Here is a 21,246-nt window from a genome sequence, read left to right as displayed (position 1 = left end):
CTGTTCCACAGAGTGAGCCACATCAAGATTTCTCAGGCACTCGCCCAGATGGAGCACAAATCTAAAGTCTAGATAGAAACTTCTAAGTAATCACCTTTGACATCTTATATGCAGCCCTGCTTCCTGGGCTTCTAGAAGAATTGATTTAACAAATAATAAACCCAGATGAAAATCAAAATGAGGCATCAGTATTCTTTCAATACTTTTGGTTGTTTAAAACCATCTTAGCAGTATGGTGTGCTACCTTATGAATTCCAGGGAGCTGAGTTACCTGCAGAGTATATTTATAAATCAAATTATGAACAATTAACGTAAATATTTCTAGTCTCTCTAGAAATATGTGGAAGAACTCAACTCTTTCCATTTTAACTTGATCACTAGAAAATTAATACGATTTCTCCCAAATGACTTCCTGAAATGTACACAGAGTAATAAGACAGCATAATGGACAGAGATTTTTGGATGCCCAACATCTTGTGCACATCCTTCCTAATTTGGTGACTTTCCTACACAATGGGTCCTGCCTCCTTAGTCAGGCATCAGACACTGCTTTGCCTGCCTTCCTTGCAGCATGCAACCTAGACTCCACAGATCAGAAACAGCCATGCCAAATGTTTTCAGTGGAGACAAACATGAAGAAAAATATATCTACTTCTGATAAGGGTGGCAGGGAAGAAAACATCCTACTTTCAGGGGCTGTTGTAACAGAAATTATGGAACTTATAGCCCAGCATTATGATGTAACTTACGGAGTCTCTGTATAGTTGCAGTAGCTACTGGCAGCGGGTGGGGGTGGCAAGTAGATGGGGTTGTTCTTACATAAGTCTTGTGGGAGAGGCTGGATTCTTCTTGACTATAGGCTCTAAGCTGACTCTCTAAATATCCTTGAGATTCTATGAACTATCTAATTTCCTTAAATAAATTCCTGTTCTTTTTCAACAACCTAAAGAGGATTATGTTGTTTGTAACTAAGGAGCCTAGGACAGATAGCAAGTGTTACCATAAACAGAAAAGAAAACAACCACAAAAAGAAGATTAATACATTTTTTGTGACATTCAGCTATAGTAAAAATAAACATTTGATCTAGAACAAAGAAATCAGCATGACTTTGACAAATTTACTTTAGCAGACATAACATCAAACTGCTACCACACACTTATACTATCCCAAAGGTATGGCTAATTTTAAAAATACATCAGAGAATTAAAAAATCTTGATAGCAACCTGAACATACCATCCTTATCAGCAGTGTCTTGTGGCTTTGATTTTAAGGTGAAGATCTTCCGTAGCTTACAGTTAGCTGAGACAACAATTCCATCCAATGACTGGAAAACTGCCCCCTTGAATATTTCACTGGTGAATGCTACTAAGTCAATGCATAGATTGCACCACTAAAATAGAGAGATGCAAAGAAGAGTAAGTACCTTTCATCATCACATAAATGAACAAGCCATCTATATGTAGACATTCAAAGAGTTGAGGCAGTTATCCTGATCAACAGGCCCCAAACTAATTTTCCTCTTTAGGTAAACTTATCTCTGTTTTGGCTTAAAAACTGACTTGATCTTTCCAAAGAAATCACCATAATTCTAAATTATACATTGGTCATCTGACTACAGAATTCCCATCATGAGACAAGACTATGACAACTTTGGGAAATGACTCTCTATCTGTAGGCAGTATGCCAGCAGGAAGCTAACTGCAGGTGCGTTAGACCAGTGACATCTTGAAAATCAGAGATAAGTAGCCAATTGTTCCTTCAAGGGGAATAACTTGATCACAATTAGCCACTTGTATTTGTTGAAAAAGGCATAGATGAAATTAGAAGCTGGGTTTAAACTGTGGTCAGTGCTGTCTACTTATAACCAATTAACCTATTGTACAGAAATAGATTCTTCTAAAGAATTTGTAATTATGCCTGGTATTTGCCAGTTTTTAAAGTACTCTTGCAGGGACTAATTTCTGCGCATTAAGTAATTATGCCCCTCAATACTTCATCAAATGAATTTTCTAAATGGTTAAAGAAAATGAAAAAAAAATCATTTGGCAAGAAATGAAGACATATTTAAGACTGTAGGACAAAAGCCAGAAAAATAATTTTTGAAATGAAAAGTAGTATTAAAGTTTTATGTGCTTCTGTTAAAATATTGGGCTCTTCCATTATTTGTTTAGAAGCAAGGTTTACATAAGGTCCTGTATATATATATATATATATATATATATTTTTTTTTTTTAAGACAAATCTTATCTATCTAGGAACGCTGATTTTAATATGGAGGTGAACCTTAGGTTGTTTCCACAGTAGAAAAAGTAAAAGAGACGGAAATACATTATTTATTAAGTACATGAAGAGTATTTTCTGTGTAGATGTCTCAACAGTAAAATTACATTTGCAGGCTGTGGCAATGCTCTGGTCTTTGTGGAGAGAGGAGCCTGGTGTCAGCAAAGGCAGCAGGTAAACTGAGAGTCAAGTAATAGTGTGATTGGCTTGACTGGCAGAATGGTGAACACTGGAGCGGAATGAAGTAATGTAAGATGGCCCAGTGAGGTCAGGTTTCAGAGCATCTGGAGAGGGTAAAGCATCACTGCGGTTCTTTACAAAAGAATGTGCAAAAGCAGAGTGTTGAGAAGTTTGGACTAACCATGATGCAGGAATATTTTGAGGTGGGAGATGGGGTTGGGTGGGGGAAGGAGGCAGAATGGAGAGCACCAAGGCACAGAAAGACTAGTTTGGTCCCTGTCAGTCATCTAAACACGAAGTGAGGAGGGCTGGCTAGGAAGCTTATGTAGGAAGTAGAGCGTAAGGGACAAATCCAGTAAATACGCCACAGAGTGGAACACTGTGGCTTGGTGAAATGCAGGTTATAGGGGATGGAAGTGTCGGGGTTTCTAGATATCCAATCATAATTATTAACCTTATTATAATACTAGCATTATTATTGTTGTATAAACGTGGTTCCTAGTCCTAAAAGACTTCTTATCATGCCCCGATCCCAACCATTCGGCTGGTTCATCAGTCAGCAATTCCAGTGACCCATTCTTCCCCACACATGCTAAGTACCTATCATGTGTTAGACTCTGGGCTTGGCTCCAGGGGAACAGACATAAATAAGACAGTCCTTCCAGTCTGGGAAGGAAGGCAGACATGTGGTACTACCTAATATAGTTACTACAGAGGGGGCTCATGGTGGGTATGTGGGGAGGTTTAGGAAAGCTTTATTTGAAAAAAAAACATTTTAAAAATTATATTATGGTATTATATGCAAATATAAGCCAGATAGCACCAAAAGTTTGAACGAAATACAGTTCTTTGTCACCCTACCCCTCATCTAATCATACTATCAACTCATTTAACTGTTTCTTCCCTCTGTATTTTAAAGTAATGCCTCTTGATTCATCAATTTTGGACACTATCTACTGACTTCCTAATATGGTAGATAAGACTTAGCTAGCTAATACCCTGCTTCCCCTACTTCAACCTCCCTGGATAATTATTTGTTCTCTCATTTGCTCTCATTTTTTCCCTCAACGTCCATATTCTATGTTTTCTTTCTTTTGGCTATGTAAATACTGTATACATCTGAGCCAAGTGGCTCTCTAAGATTACCTTTTCCTTCCTTATACAACTTTAAAAATATTTTTGCAGTTAACCATTGTTTTTTAATATTATCTGCTTTATTTTCTTTGACTCTAAGTCTTCCCATCTAGGAAAGACTTGGAGGCGACATCTGAGTTTGGTTTTGAACAACAAATACATCTTCCAGGCCCAGCGTGGCATGGACATGACATGCTGGGCATTTCTTCTCAGGGTCTTGCCCCTTTATTACCTGTTTAGACCATCTCCAGCTGGTTACACCACCAGCTCTGCTTAGGAGTCAGTTCCAACCTCCTTCAAAAACTCTGAGTCCTAAGAAACCAGATCCTTACCCACTATACAGTTTTCTTATCCATCATGGTCATGCTCCTTTTATTCTGTCAACCTGGACTCATGCTTCATGGAATGTACTAAACAAATAAGGGTATGCATATGTGTGTGTGTGTATGAACACATTAAGATGTGTGTGTATGTGCACTGACTGTGGGCATTGAGTGTATGTGTACATGCCTACACACATACACTCAATCTTTCATTTTATAATCATTCAACAAATAAATGTCTGGGAACTGATAACTTTATTTAATGAATCAATTTCCTGGGAATACAGATGGGGGTGGTTTCTAAAAAAGATGGAAATAACTTTCACAAATTCCCCTTGGCTAGAGGAAACAGAAATTATTTTTTGATTTTAGCTGATACTGATAAAGCTTCCAATTCTCATATGCTTCAACAAATAACTCATTGTTCATATAAATGCTGTGATATATTTTCTGAAGTATTGGAAAAGTGTATAAACTCTCTAATACCAACAGGTGGATTATCTGAGTTACAGTTGAACTTTATAAAATATTATTTTCAATATTCTTGATGATATTCACTCTTAAAAGTCCCTTTTTGACATTTTTCTTGATCTCTAATTACTATATTTCTATGTACAACTCTATCCAGCAGGAAATAACTTGATCTAAAATGTCCATAATTATTGGTCCTTAAGAAGTATGCACCAGAAAGACAGAAATCTGATAGAGAAAAGCCAGTTCTATTTAGTATGTTGCTTGGATTAATAAGTCAGTTTATGCTATTTATTTACAGCATGGAATTTTGCATAAAGGAGTTGACTCGCAAAGGGTGACAGAATGATTCAAAGCATGAATTTCTAGTTTTTACTAACTCATGTTTGGAATATGGCTTTATTATACTGTTGAAAGGAAAGCAAATTCTATGAACACACACACACCCCCCCACAAGTTCTGGTGCATGAAATAAATCCTTGGGAGCATATTTTTGATTCCCTATGCTCCTATTCTCTGCCATTACTATAGAAAAGATCTCAAGAAATTAGTTACATTTGTTAGTGCAGAAAAAGCCTGTTTTACTAACAGTGCACAGTTCTAGCCAGCACTGTCCTTCCAAAACGAAATGACAAACAAGAAACCACAATTTCATACCCTGGCAATCCTAAAGTACATCTCTTCCCAGAGTTTTAGAACCTCATTCTGTTTTCTCACTCCCATAATGGTATACATAGACCAGGGTCTTATGATGTTTATTCTTGTGGCTTTAAAAATAATTTTTCACTTTAGTTATAATTTCTCGATAGAAAATCAGCTTACAATGACCTTATTCATCTCTATTACTATATTGTGTTTAATAAGTGGTATAAGCAGAGATTGAAATTGTAATTCTATATTTACAAGGTTAGAAGAAGGAATTACCTATTATTAATGTATTAAAAACAATTTCCCTAGGAAAAGCAAATCATGACAAGTCCTTCTATGGAGAGAGGAGAGGTGAGGAAGGAAAGCTGGGGCTGCCAGAGCTGCCAGACCTTGCTCTTGGCTGAACCAAGAAAGGGCAAGTTTCTTGCAGAAGTATTGTCACAATACCTGTTCAGCAATCCATGTGTACCTCCCAATTCCTACCCACATGGAGCAAACTATCTCTTACTGAAATCATAGTTTCATACGCAAGCCACTCTTTCACCATGCCCCCTAAAATTCTTACTTACGAAAAGCACTTACATTCTCTGCATTTTTCTAAGAGTCTTAGACACATTACCGTCAGTGAAACATAGCTTTTCTTCTGAGATATTACTTCTCCTTCAACTCTGGAGCTCAAGTTCACTTATGGGGTTCATTTGTGCTTCTACAGCCCTCTAATTGAGGCAAAGGGGCTGGGAGGCAGTGGGAGAGGGTGTGCGTTTCTGACTTGGAATTCTATCATCTTTGAAGTCCAAGGCATTGCAAAGACAGGCTCTACTACCCTTTTAGCTTCATCAATCTTCATTCAATCACTCCCTGGTCATTCCTGTCACTCCTACAGATGTATCCACACCATCCTCTAATCACACTCCTCAAAAAAGCTGGAACCAGGTTCATCTCATCTTCTAACATCCTGTTCAACATGCTAATGGTCCTTTAACTCTTTTTCCTTCAAAAACCTGCCTCTCCTCTATTCTGAATCCACTCATAGGGCTATATTCTGAGACTTAACTTCATTATTCTGAAGTCATTTGCTTTTAAAATTTTGAACTGGATGTTATTTTAATTATCAAGTCACACAGTCTATTTTTTTTTTTTATCTGTTTGGCAACTGCCTCTAGTTAAACCATACTGGCAACTCCTTTGAAATATATTCTTCCCAGGGATGCAAGAGTCTGGGCTCTGGAGCCAAACTGTCTGGATTTGGATACCAGCCTCACCACTTACTAGTTATATAATGTTCCCAGTTACGGAACCTCTCTGGGCCTCCTTTTCCTCAGTTATAAAATGGTGATAATAATGTACATTCCTCATAGAGTTGTTTGGATTAAATGTTTAAGTATATGCAAACACTTATAAAAGTACCTGGTACATCATTTGTGCTCAATAAATGTCAACCACAAAATCTTTCTGGCTTTCATACTATGAAATGCACAGATGTTAAGGATAGAATTCAATTAGTTTTGACCATATCATACACCTGTATACCACATCCCATCAAGACACAGGACGTTTTAATCGCCCCAGACAGATCCTGTGCAGCTTCCCAAATAATCTGAGAACTTACCCCTCACAGGGGCAACCATTGATTTCTTTCACCTTAGATGATTTGTGTTTGTTCTACAACTTTATATAAATGGAATCACAGTAAATGGTGTCTTTCACTCAGCATAATATTTAAGGCTCATCAGTGTTGTGTATATTGGTAGTTTTTTTTTTTTATTTTGCTGAGTAGTACTCCACTTGGTGAATACACCACAATTTGCTCATTCTTCTGTTCTGAACAGTTAGATTATTTCAAGGTTTTGGCTATTATGAATAAAGCTGTTGTTTACTGGTATCTGTGCCAATACCACAGTGTCTTAATTACTTATGCTTTAAACCAAGCCTTGAAATCACGAGGTATAAGTAATTTTTGGAAATTGTTTTGACTATTCTAAGTCTTTTGACTTTCCATATAAATTTTAGAATTGGTCTGCTAATTTCTGCAAGAAAAGCCTGCTGAGATTTCAACTGGAATTAGATTGAATCTACGGATCAATATAGAGAGCACTGGCATCTTAACAAATAGTCTTGCAATCCATGAACACAGCATCTCTCTCCATTTATGTAGGTCTTCTTCGATTTCTCTCAGTAGTTCCACAGTTTTCAATGTAAACACCTATATACATATATAGTTGAATTTATTCATGAGTATTCAGAGTTTTAATGACATTGTAAATATCTTTAAACCCTGAAATTTTTAATTGTTTATTGCTAGTGTATAGAAATACAACTGATTTTGGTATATTGACCTACCTTATATGCTGTCACTCTGCTAAACTCATTTACTCTAGTAGGTTGTTTTGTTTTTATAGATTCCTTAGAATTGTTTACATAAATGATCGCGTTGTTTGCAAGCAAAGAAAGTTTTACATCTTCCTTTCCAATCTGTCTATTTTTAATTTTTTAATTCTCTTACTGCACAGGCTGGGTCCTCTAGTCCTCTAATACAATGCTGAATACAAGTGGTTAGGGTGGATATTCTTTTTTTTTTTTTTTTTTTTTTTTGAGACAGGGCTTTGCTCTGTAGCCCAGGCTGGAGTGTAGTGACATGATCACTGCCAGTGGAGGCTGACTGCAGCCTCCGCTTCCCAGGCTCAGGTGATCCTCCCACCTCAGCTTCCCAAACAGCTGGGACCACAGGCATAAGCCAACATGCCTGGCTAATTTTAAAAAATTATTTGTAGAGATGGGGGTCTCCACATGTGGTCCAGGCTGGTCTCGAACTCCTGGGCTCAAACGATCCTCCTGTCTCAGCCTCTTAAAGTGTTGGGAATACAGGCATGAGCCACCATGCCCAGCCATGGTGGATAGTCTTGCCTTGTTTCCCATCTTAGGGAGTAAGCAGTCAATATTTTATCGTAAGTGTGATTTAATTGTAGGCTTTTCACAAAGGCCCTTTACCAAGTTCAAGAAGTTTCCTTCTATTCCTAGTTTAATGTAAATACTTATCATCAAGGGCTCATAAATTTGTTCAAATAATATCTCTGCATCTGTTGAGATAATCTTATGATTCTCCCCCTTTATTCTGCTAATGTGATAAAATTACATTGATTTTCAAATCAAGACCAACCTTGAAATCCTGGAATAAACGCCACTGGATCATGGTGTTAAGGAGCCATATGTCCACGTTCATGAGGGATACTGATTTATAGCTCTTTTGAGAACTTTTACTATCTTTGTCTGATTTTGTATCAATTACACTGGCCTCATGTATAAGTTGGGAAATGTTCCTCCTTATTTATTATTTGAGAAAAATGTTTAAAATTGGTATTATTACTTCCTTAAATTTTAGAAGAATTATCTGTAAAGCAATCTGGACCTGGATTTTCTTTTTTGGAATGTTTTTCAAATTCACTTTCTAAAAATAGTTATAAGGCTATCCAAATTTTCTATTTCTTCTAGTATCAGTTTTAGCAATTCGTGTCTTTAGAAGAATTTTCCCACTTATCTAAGTTGTCAAATTCATTGGCATAAAATTGTTAATAATATTCCTTTAGTTTCCTTTTTCCCCACTTTCATTCTTGATATTGGCAATGTGTATGTTCTTTTTTTTCTTGATTAGTCTAGCTAGTGATTTATCACTTTTATTAATCATTTCAAAGAACCAATTTTTGGTTTCTTTAATTTCTCCATCACCCATTTTTTATTTCATTGAATTATTCTTTTAATTACTTCTATCTTTCTGTACACATCAGTTTAATTTGCTTGTTTTTCTACCTTTCTTAGATGCTTATATAATTAATTTTAAGACTTTTTTCTTTTTGAATGTAATCATTAAAAGCTATAAATTTCCCTTTAGGCAGTGACTGCTTCAGATACATCCCACACATTTTGGTGTGCTTTATTTTCAATATCATTTAAAATCAGCTGTACTATTTTCTAATATTCTAATTTTTTTTTACATATAGATGACTTAGAAGTATGTTACTTTATTTCAAAGTGCTTGGGGATTATCCAATTATCTTTTTTATTGATATATAATTTAATTCCCTTATAGCACAGGGCATCCTATATATGATTTCAATCTTTTAAATTTGTTAAATATGGCCTAACATATCATATATTTTGGTGAATGTCCAATGTGCACTTGAAAATTATGTGTATTCTGCACTTGTCAGGTGTTCTACAAATGTCAAATAGGTCAAATTGGTAGTGTTTTTCAAGTCTATATCTTTAGTGATTGTCAATTTCTGAGGAAGGAGTCTTGAAATTTCCAGCTACACTTGCATATTTACCATTCTGTGTTTAGTTTTGTTAGTTTTTGCTTCTTGCATTTTGAAGCTTTGTTATTAGATGTGTGCACATTTAGCACTGTTATATCTTCTTCATCATTTAACCTCCTTATCATTGTGAAACATCCCTCATTACATAATATTCCTTGTCCTGAAGTCTAATTTGTCTGCTATTAGTATACGTACTCTAGCTTTTTTATGATTAGTATTTGCATGGTATATCATCTTACTTTCATCTTTTTATTTGTAACCTGTGTCTTTAGATTTAATGTGCACTTTTTATAAATAGCATGCAATTGTCTCTTGCTTTTAATTCAACCTAACAATCTCTGCCTTTTAATTGGAGCAGTTAGTCCATTTCCACTTAATGTAATGACTTTGATATGTTTGAGTTGACAGCTACCATCTTGCTCTTTGTTTTCAATTTGTCCCATCTGTTCTTTGTTCAGTTCTCTATTCCTACAATCTTTTGGATTGAAAACATTTTTTAGCATTCCGTTAACCTCCTCAATTGGCTGACTAGTTATTGCTACGGTTTGGATATGGCTTATTTGGCCCCACCAAGTCTCATGTTGAAAGTTCGTGCCCAATGTTAGAGATGGGGCCTGGTGGGGGTGTTTGGGTCATGGAGGCAGATCCCTCATGAATGGCTTGGTGCCATTCTCACGGGAGTGAATGAGTTCTCACTCTTAGTTCTCATGAGAACTGGTTGATGAAAAGAGTCTGACAATGCCTCCTCTTTCTCTCTCTGTTTCCCTTGTTTCAACTCTCACTATCTGTGTACAGGCTAGCTCCCCTCCCCCTTCCACCAAGAGTGGAAGCAGTCCGAGGCTCTTCCCAGATTCAGATGCCAGTGCCATACTTCTTGTACAGCCTGAAGAACCATAAGCCAAATAAACCTTTTTTGTTTATAAATTATCCAGCTTCAGATATTCCTTTATAGCAACACAAATGGGCGAAGATAGTTATACTTCTTTGTTCTGTTTTTTTCAATCGTTTCATTAGGGTTTGCAATATGGATCTTTAACTTATCACAATTTAGCTACGTCATATTATCCATGACATAATATTAGAATATGTCATAGACAAGAAGCTCATAAAAGTATATTACCATCTCCACCACTGTTTGTGTCATTGTCATGTATTTTATTTCTACATGTTATAAAATTATACATATATGCATCATTCTCTGATCTCAGTCCCCCAAGTAGCTGGGACTACAGGTGTGTGCCACCACACCTGGCTAATTTTTATATTTTTAGTAGAGATGGGGTTTCGCCATGCTGCCCAGGTTAGTCTTGAACTCCTGAGCTCAGGTAATCCACCCACCTCAGCCTCCCATAGTGCTAGGATTACAGGCGTGAGCCACTGCACCCAGCCCCAAAATATATTACTAATTTTGCTTTAAACAATCAAATACTTTTAAATGAATTGTAATAATGAATGATTTCTTTTTAGATTTAGCTATATATTTACCACTACTGGCATTCTTTGTTCTTTGATTTAGATCCAAATTTCCATGTGGTATATATAATTTTTTTCAGTCTTGACAACTTCCTTTAATATTTTTGTAGCATCAGTTTGCTGTCAATGGATTCTCTCAGCTTTTTAGTCTGAAAATGTCTTTATTTTGTCCCAATTTTTGAAGAATGTCTTCACTGGCTAAAGAATTCTAGATTGACAAATCCATCCCCCAATCTCCCGCCAACTACACCGTTCCATTATCTTCTTATTTTATGACAGGAAGTTTATGATGGGAAGTTGGTAATAGGCTTATTACTGTTTTCTGGCATATAATGTATCTTTTACCTCTGGCTGCTTTTAAGATTCTTTCTTTATCACTCTTTTTTCAGCAACTTGATTATGATATACCATGGTGTCGTTTTTGTATGTGTGTGCCTGTATTATTTCCTCAGCTTATGATTTGTTGAGCTTATCCAATCTGCATATTTTTAAAATTTCAAAAAATTTCAAATATTACTTCTATAAATTTTCTTCTCTTACTCTCTCTCTGCTTGCCTTCTGGTACTGCAATCATATACATATTAGACTGTGTGATACCGTTTCACAGTTCAGTCAGACTCTGCTCATTTTGTTTTAGGTTTTTTCTCCCTCTCTGTGCTTTAGAGTTTGCATACTTTCTATATTCCTGACTTCAATTTTACTGATATTCTCCAGTGTTTAACCTGGTGTTATACCCATCCAGTGAATCTTTTATTTCAGATACTGTATGTTTTTTCAGTTCTAGAATGCAAAAAATTTTTTAAAATTATAGATTAAGGGGTACACATCCAGATTTGTTACATGAATATATTGCTTATGGTGAGGTTTGGGCTTCTAGTGTGCTCATCACCTAAATAGTAAACATTGCACCCAGTAGGTAATTTTTCAACTGTTACCCCACTTCTAGCCTCCCCCTGACTTTTAGAGTAGCCAGTGTCTATTGTTTCCCTCCATATGTACATGTGTATCCATTGTTTAGCTCCCACTTATGAGTAAGAATGTGTGGTATTTGATTTTCTGAGTTATTTTGTTTAGGATAATGGCCTTCAACTCCATCATGTTGCTGCAAAATACATGATTTCATTCTTTTTTTATGGCTGTGCAGTATTTCATGGTATACATGCCACATTTTCTTTACCCAATCATCTGATGATGGACACTTAGGTTGATTCCATGTCTTTGCTATTGTGAATAGTTCTGTAATAAACATATAAGGGCAGATGTCATTTTGATATAAGGATTTCTTTTCCTTTGGGTAGACATCCAGTAGTGGGATTACTGGGCCAAATGGTAGTTCTATTCTTAGTTCTTTGAGAAATGTCCATAGTGTTTTCCATAGAGGTTGTGCTAATTTATAGTCCTACCAACAGTGTATAACCATTCTCATTTCTCCATAACCTCACCAACATCTGTTGTTTTTTGACTTTTTAATAATAGCTATTCTGACTCATGTGTGATGGTATTTCATTATGGTTTTAATTTGCATTTCTTTGACGATTATTGATGTGGAGGATTTTTTTCATATTTTTGTTGGCCACTGTTTGTCTTCTTTTGAGAAGTGTCTGTTCACACCCATGGCTCACTTTTCAATGGGGTTATTTGTTTTTTTCTTGTTATCTGAGATCTTTGTAGACTGTGAATTTTATTTTTATAGTTTTTGTTTCTCTATTTATGTTCCCCCCTTGTTTTCTCATTATGAACATATTTTCTTTAAATCCTTTAATATATTTATAGTAATTGTTTTAAAGCCCTTGTCTCCTCATCCTATTATCTTTGTCATGTCTGGGTCTGTTTCTAGTCCCTGAATTTTTTTTCTGCTGGTTATGGGGTTTCCCTACTTTGTATATCTAGAAATTTTATTTTTATTCTATGCTGGACATTGTGACTACTGTGTTGTTGAGTTTCTAGATGTTATCATTCCTAAAAGAGTTTTTAAATGTTGCTCCAAGAGAAAATTAATTTACTTACAATCATCCCCAACTTGGCTAGAAAAGTCTGATATTTTCCTCCAGTAGTACTTATAAGACTAGTTTTATGTTTACCATAGCCCATTATCAATAATTATTTACATATTTGCTTTTCCTGCCATATTATAATCTCCTCAAGGAGAAAGACCATGTTCCATTCACCTTTGGGTTCATATCATCTGGCATAGACCTTGGCCCACAGCAGGAACTCGATCAATATTTGCTAATTAAAATAAACTGTAAGTTCAGAGGTTTATGACGATACCATATTTACAAGTTAAAAAACATGGATTCATGTCAATAGAAAATAGTAAAATAATAACAACATCAACTAACAGACTAAGCACTTACTATGAGTATGGCACTGTTTTTAAGTCATAAGCTACTTAATCCTAACAACTGGTCTATTAAGCAAGTTCTAGTATTGCACTGTCTAACTGTTGAGGAAACTAAATAAGAGAGATCAACTGATTTGCTCAAGGGCCTATAGTCAGGAAGTGACAGAACCAGAATCTGAACCCATAGAATCTAGCTCCAGAGGCCACATGTTAATCTTAACAGCATTCTGCCAATTTAAGTATTTTAAAAATGGGGTGACCCTAAAGCTAAAGCTAGGTAATCATCTGTTTTCCAGAATAAACTTATTTTGAATTAGTTGTGCCTACTTAACCATTCAGGACCAGCATAAGAAAGCATAAGACAGTTCTCCTTTCTCCAGATTTCTTCAATATCCATATTAGACTGAGTAAGTAGGGAAAGAAAAAAGATATTTAAAAATAATATTCAGGCCACGCACAGTGGCTCATACCTGCAATCCCAGCACTTTGGGAGGCTGAGGAAGGTGGATCATTTGAGGTCAGGAGTTAGAGACCAGCCTGCCCAACATGGTGAAACCCTGTCTCTACTAAAAATACAAAAACTAGCCAGGTGAGATGGCAGCCGCCTATAGTCCCAGCTACTCAGAAAGCTGAGGCAGGAGAATTGTTTGAACCTGAGAGGCAGAGGTTGCAGTGAGCCGAGATCATGCCACTGTACTCCAGCCTGGGCGACAGAGTGTGTGAGACTCCATTAAAAAAAAAGAAGAAGGGGGGGAGGAGCCAAGATGGCCGAATAGGAACAGCTCCGGTCTACAGCTCCCAGTGTGAGCCACGCAGAAGACGGGTGATTTCTGCATTTCCTTCTGAGGTACCGGGTTCATCTCACTAGGGAGTGCCAGACAGTGGGCGCAGGACAGTGGGTGCAGCGTGCCCTGCGCGAGCCAAAGCAGGGTGAGGCATTGCCTCACTTGGGAAGCACAAGGGGTCAGGGAGTTCCCTTTCCTGGTCAAGGAAAGGGGTGACAGATGGCACCTGGAAAATCGGGTCACTCCCACCCGAATACTGCGCTTTTCCAACGGGCTTAGGAAACGGCACACCAGGAGATTATATCCTGCACCTGGCTCGGAGGGTCCTACACCCACGGAATCTCGATGATTGCTAGCACAGCAGTCTGAGATCAAACTGCAAGGCGGCAGCGAGGCTGGGGGAGGGATGCCTGCCATTGCCCAGGCTCGCTTAGGTAAACAAAGCAGCCGGGAAGCTAGAACTGGGTGGAGCCCACCACAGCTCAAGGAGGCCTGCCTGCTCTGTAGGCTCTACCTCTGGGGGCAGGGCACAGACAAACAAAAAGCAGTAACCTCTGCAGACTTAAATGTCCCTGTCTGACAGCTTTGAAGAGAGCAGTGGTTCTCCCAGCACGCAGCTGGAGATCTGAGAATGGGCAGACTGCCTCCTCAAGTGGGTCCCTGACCCCTGACCCCCGAGCAGCCTAACTGGGAGGCACCCCCAGTAGGGGCAGACTGACACCTCACACGGCCGGGTACTCCTCTGAGACAAAACTTCCAGAGGAACGATCAGACAGCAGCATTCGCGGTTCACGAAAATCTGCGGTTCTGCAGACACCGCTGCTGATACCCAGGCAAACAGGGTCTGGAGTGGACCTCTAGCAAACTCCAACAGACCTGCAGCTGAGGGTCCTGTCTGTTAGAAGGAAAACTAACAAACAGAAAGGACATCCACACCAAAAACCCATCTGTACATCACCATCATCGACGACCAAAAGCAGATAAAACCACAAAGATGGGGAAAAAACAGAGCAGAAAAACTGGAAACTCTAAAAAGCAGAGTGCCTCTCCTCCTCCAAAGGAACGCAGTTCCTCACCAGCAACGAAACAAAGCTGGATGGAGAATGACTTTGATGAGTTGAGAGAAGAAGGCTTCAGACAATCAAACTACCCCGAGCTACAGGAGGAAATTGAAACCAAAGGCAAAGAAGTTGAAAACTTTGAAAAAAATTTAGAAGAATGTATAACTAGAATAACCAATACAGAAAAGTGCTTAAAGGAGCTGATGGAGCTGAAGGCCAAGGCTCGAGAACTACGTGAAGAATGCAGAAGCCTCAGGAGCCAATGCGATCAACTGGAAGAAAGGGTATCAGTGATGGAAGATGAAATGAATGAAATGAAGCGAGAAGGGAAGTTTAGAGAAAAAAGAATAAAAAGAAATGAACAAAGCCTCCAAGAAATATGGGACTATGTGAAAAGACCAAATCTACGTCTGATTGGTGTACCTGAAAGTGACGGGGAGAACGGAACCAAGTTGGAAAACACTCTGCAGGATATTATCTAGGAGAACTTCCCCAATCTAGCAAGGCAGGCCAACATTCAGATTCAGGAAATACAGAGAACGCCACAAAGATACTCCTCGAGAAGAGCAACTCCAAGACACATAATTGTCAGATTCACCAAAGTTGAAATGAAGGAAAAAATGTTAAGGGCAGCCAGAGAGAAAGGTCAGGTTGCCCACAAAGGGAAGCCCATCAGACTAACAGCGGATCTCTCAGCAGAAACTCTACAAGACAGAAGAGAGTGGGGGCCAATATTCAACATTCTTAAAGAAAAGAATTTGCAACCCAGAATTTCATATCCAGACAAACTAAGCTTCATAAGTGAAGGAGAAATAAAATCCTTTACAGACAAGCAAATGCTGAGAGATTTTGTCACCACCAGGCCTGCCCTAAAAGAGCTCCCAAAGGAAGCACTAAACATGGAAAGGAACAACCAGTACCAGCTGCTGCAAAATCATGCCAAAATGTAAAGACCATCAAAACTAGGAAGAAACTGCATCAACTAATGAGCAAAATAACCAGCTAACATCATAATGACAGGATCAAATTCACACATAACAATATCAACTTTAAATGTAAATGGACTAAATGCTCCAATTAAAAGACAAAGACTGGCAAACTGGATAAAGAGTCAAGACCCATCAGTGTGCCGTATTCAGGAAACCCATCTCACGTGCAGAGACACACATAGGCTCAAAATAAAAGGATGGAGGAAGATCTACCAAGCAAATGGAAAGCAAAAAAAGGCAGGGGTTGCAATCCTAGTCTTGGATAAAACAGACTTTAAACCAACAAAGATCAGAAGAGACAAAGAAGGCCATTACATAATCGTAAAGGGAGAAATTCAACAAGAAGAGCTAACTATCCTAAATATATACGCACCCAATACAGGAGCACTCAGATTCATAAAGCAAGTCCTGAGTGACCTACAAAGAGACTCAGACTCCCACACAATAATAATGGGAGACTTTTAACACCCCACTGTCAACATTAGACAGATCAACGAGACAGGAAGTTAACAAGGATACCCAGGAATTGAACTCAGCTCTGCACCAAGCGGACGTAATAGACATCTCAGAACTCTCCACCCCAAATCAACAGAATATACATTTTTTTCAGCACCACACCACACCTATTCTAAAATTGACCACACAGTTGGAAGTAAAGCTCTTCTCAGCAAATGTAAAAGGACAGAAATTATAACAAACTGTCTCTCAGTCCACAGTGCAATCAAACTAGAACTCAGGATTAAGAAACTCACTCAAAACTGCTCAACTACATGGAAACTGAACAACCTGTTCCTGAATGACTACAGGGTACATAACGAAATGAAGGCAGAAATAAAGATGTTCTTTGAAACCAACGAGAACCAAGACACAACATACCAGAATCTCTGGGACGCATTCAAAGCAGTATGTAGAGTGAAATTTATAGCACTAAATGCCCACAACAGAAAGCAGGAAAGATCCAAAATTGACACCCTAACATCACAATTAAAAGAACTAGAAAAGCAAGAGCAAACACATTCAAAAGCTAGCAGAAGGCAAGAAATAACTAAAACCAGAGCAGAACTGAAGGAAATAGAGACACAAAAAAAACTCTTCAAAAAATTAATGAATCCAGGAGCTGGTTTTTTGAAAGGAACAAGAAAATTGATAGACCGCTAGCAAGATTAATAAAGAAAAAAAGAAGAATCAAATAGATGCAATAAAAAATGATAAAGGGGATATCACCACCGATCCCACAGAAATACAAACTACTATCAGAGAATACTACAAACACCTCTACACAAATAAACTAGAAAATCTAGAAGAAATGGATAAATTCCTCGACACATACACTCTCTCAAGACTAAACCAGGAAGAAGTTGAATCTCTGAATAGGCCAATAACAGGATCTGAAATTGTGGCAATAATCAATAGCTTACCAACCAAAAAGAGTCCAGGACCAGATGGATTCAAAGCCGAATTCTACCAGAGGTACAAGGAGGAACTGGTATCATCCCTTCTGAAACTATTCCAATCAATAGAAAAACAGGGAATCCTCCCTAACTCATTTTATGAGGCCACCATCATCCTGATACCAAAGCCAGACAGAGACACAACCAAGAAAGAGAATTTTAGACCAATATCCTTGATGAACATTGATGCAAAAATCCTCAATAAAATACTGGCAAACCCAATCCAGCAGCACATCAAAAAGCTTATCCACCATGATCAAGTGGGCTTCATCCCTGGGATGCAAGGCTGGTTCAATATACGCAAATCAATAAATGTAATCCAGCATATAAACAGAACCAAAGACAAAAACCACATGATTATCTCAATAGATGCAGAAAAGGCCTTTGACAAAATTCAACAACTCTTCATGCTAAAAACTCTCAATAAATTAGGTATTGATGGGACGTATCTCAAAATAATAACAGCTATCTATGACAAACCCACAGCCAATATCATACTCAATGGGCAAAAATTGGAAGCATTCCCTTTGAAAACTGGCACAAGACAGGGATGCCCTCTCTCACCACTCCTACTCAACATAGTGTTGGAAGTTCTGGCCAGGGCAATTAGGCAGGAGAAGGAAATCAAGGGTATTCAATTAGGAAAAGAGGAAGTCAAATTGTCCCCGTTTGCAGATGACATGATTGTATACCTAGAAAACCCCATTGTCTCAGCCCAAAATCTCCTTAAGCTGATAAGCAACTTCAGCAAAGTCTCAGGACACAAAATCAATGTACAAAAATCACAAGCATTCTTATACACCAGTAACAGACAAACAGAGAGCCAAATCATGAGTGAACTCCCATTCACAATTGCTTCAAAGAGAAGAAAATACTTAGGAATCCAACTTACAAGAGATGTGAAGGACCTCTTCAAGGAGAACTACAAACCACTGTTCAATGAAATGAAAGAGGATACAAACAAATGGAAGAACATTCCATGCTCATGGATAGGAAGAATCAATATCATGAAAATGGCCATACTGCCCGAGGTAATTTATAGATTCAATGCCATCCCCATGAAGCTATCAATGACTTTCTTCACAGAATTGGAAAAAACTACTTTAAAGTTCATGTGCAACCAAATAAGAGCCCGCATCGCCAAGTCAATCCTAAGCCAAAAGAACAAAGCTGGAAGCATCATGCTACCTGACTTCAAACTATACTACAAGGCCACAGTAACCAAAACAGCATGGTACTGGTACCAAAACAGAGATATAGATCAATGGAACAGAACAGAGCCCTCAGAAATAATGCCGCATATCTACAACTATCTGATCTTTGACAAACCTGAGAAAAACAAGCAATGGGGAAAGGATTCCCTATTTAATAAATGGTGCTGGGAAAACTGGCTAGCCATATGTAGAAAGCTGAAACTGGATCCCTTCCGTACACCTTATACAAAAATTAATTCAAGATGGACTAAGGACTTAAACGTTAGACCTAAAACCATAAAAATCCTAGAAGAAAACCTAGGCATTACCATTCAGGACATCGGCATGGGCAAGGACTTCATGTCTAAAACAGCAAAAGCAATGGCAACAAAAGACAAAATTGACAAATGGGATCTAATTAAACTAAAGAGCTTCTGCACAGCAAAAGAAACTACCATCAGAGTGAACAGGCAACCTACAAAATGGGAGAGAATTTTCGCAGCCTACTCATCTGACAAAGGGCTAATATCCAGAATCTACAATGTACTCAAACAAATTTACAAGAAAAAGCAAACAACCCCATCAAAAAGTGGGCAAAGGATATGAACAGACACTTCTCAAAAGAAGACATTTATGCAGCCAAAAGACACTTGAAAAAATGCTCATCATCACTGGCCATCAGAGAAATGCAAATCAAAACCACAATGAGATACCATCTCACACCAGTTAGAATGGCGATCATTCAAAAGTCAGGAAACAACAGGTGCTGGAGAGGATGTGGAGAAATAGTAACACTTTTATGCTGTTGGTGGGACTGTAAACTAGTTTAACCATTGTGGAAGTCAGTGTGGCGATTCCTCAGGGATCTAGAACTAGAAATACCATTTGACCCAGCCATCCCATTACTGGGTATATACCCAAAGGATTATAAATCATGCTGCTATAAAGACACATGCACACATATGTTTATTGTGGCAGTATTCACAATAGCAAAGACTTGGAACCAACCCAAATGTCCAACAATGATAGACTGGATTAAGAAAATGTGGCACATATACACCATGGAATACTATGCAGCCATAAAAAATGAAGAGCTCATGTCCTTTGTAGGGACATGGATGAAATTGGAAATCATCATTCTCAGTAAACCATCGCAAGGACAAAAAACCAAACACCGCATGTTCTCATAGGTGGGAATTGAACAATGAGAACACATGGACACAGGAAGGGGAACATCACAGTCTGGGGACTGTTGTGGGGTCGGGGGAGGGGGGAGGGATAGCATTAGGAGATATACCTAATGCTAAATGACGAGTTAATGGGTGCAAGCACAGCAGCATGGCACATGTATACATATGTAACTAATCTGCACATGGTGCACATGTACCCTAAAACTTAAAGTATAATAATAATAATAAAAAAAAAGAAGAAGAAAAAAAGAAAAAATAATAATATTCACATAAATGAGATGAAAACATTAAAAAACTCTCAATCAAGTACCATCAACATTACAATGAATTCTAGGTTAGAATGACATCATTAAGACACATCCTCTAATTGTATTTTGTATGTATTTCTAAATGACCTTTTGTCCGAATAAACCTGCCTCCTCCATTCCCTTCTCATTCAATGACACTCAAGAAATTAAACACTATTAAAAACCTCAAACTTCTACATCATTGGCTCTATGGGAAAAATGATCTATGAGGGGAAGTTTTAAAAACATTATATCAGACTTCCAGTTTGTAATAAAAGTTATAAAATATTCCATCAGAGTTGTGGTTCATGATGGAATAGCTCCTAAAGAGTAATTTTATCCATTTAAATGACAAACACTGGGTATCTGAATTCTAGAGGTTACTAAAAAACTCTGGCATTGTAATTTAACATATCACTTTGTTATATCTCCAATGAATGATTTATGCTGAATGATATCTCATAATTGAACTTCTTATTCAAATGGAATTAAACTTACTGTATATTAATACATACTTTGGTAACGAGACATTGATGTTCATCTGACACCAGCATCAACTAACTGAAATTACATTAAAGAAGTAAGATTGATTCCAGTGAGTCTCAACTAAGTGGGTACTTCTATTTAATCTGATAGTTTTTAATTTTTAAAATTGTTCTTGCCATTGAAAACCCAAGTTAAAACCATAAGTTATTATAACTTAAATATTAAAGTGATTCTTCACAGCTAAAAATAACATGAAATATAAAAATTTTTATTTGAAAGGAACATTTAAAGGCATTTGGGACAGAAAGTGGCCTATATATAAATATTCATTTTGGTGTGGCTAGAAGAATATTAACTTTATTTGCAGCCTCTGGCTACCTAAAGGCTTTAGCTAAAAAACCAAGGCAAAGTGGACCATTTGGCAATTATCCTGTAAATCAAGGGTTGCCAATGAACACCTAGAAGGCCCAGGCAGAAAACCGAAATGAGTGAAGCAAGAAGGGTCTGAGTCCACCTGCATACCTTATGAGTAAGGAGGATTCAACTTTACAGGAGAGCTTGCAGCTTCTTAGAAGTGTGACATTACTACTTAGCTCCCACCAAGTGCTTGTGTGCGATAAGGCAGGTTCAATGTTGAGA

At 37.7% G+C, this 21,246-nt stretch overlaps 1 protein-coding gene across 19 annotated transcripts in view; it reads right to left on the bottom strand.

Annotated features, from left to right (window-relative positions):
* The window catches only part of CFAP20DC (CFAP20 domain containing), a 355,007-nt gene that overhangs the window by 215,431 nt on the left and 118,330 nt on the right, over positions 1-21,246 (bottom strand). For 18 of the 19 annotated variants that reach the window (XR_008523269.1, XM_054550630.2, XM_054550631.1 and 15 more), the window contains one exon: positions 1,236-1,392. The exons of the other annotated variant lie outside the window; for it this stretch is intronic. Coding sequence is in view for 17 of the 18 variants with exons in the window: in XM_054550630.2 (XP_054406605.1) it covers positions 1,236-1,392 (157 nt within the window). In the remaining variant the exon portion in view is untranslated. The remainder of the gene's footprint in view (positions 1-1,235; positions 1,393-21,246) is intronic. 19 annotated transcript variants of the gene reach the window in all.

Source organism: Pongo abelii, chromosome 2, assembly GCF_028885655.2.
Source record: "Pongo abelii isolate AG06213 chromosome 2, NHGRI_mPonAbe1-v2.0_pri, whole genome shotgun sequence".
NCBI lineage: Eukaryota > Metazoa > Chordata > Mammalia > Primates > Hominidae > Pongo > Pongo abelii.
This window is presented reverse-complemented; position numbering and strand designations above follow the sequence as displayed.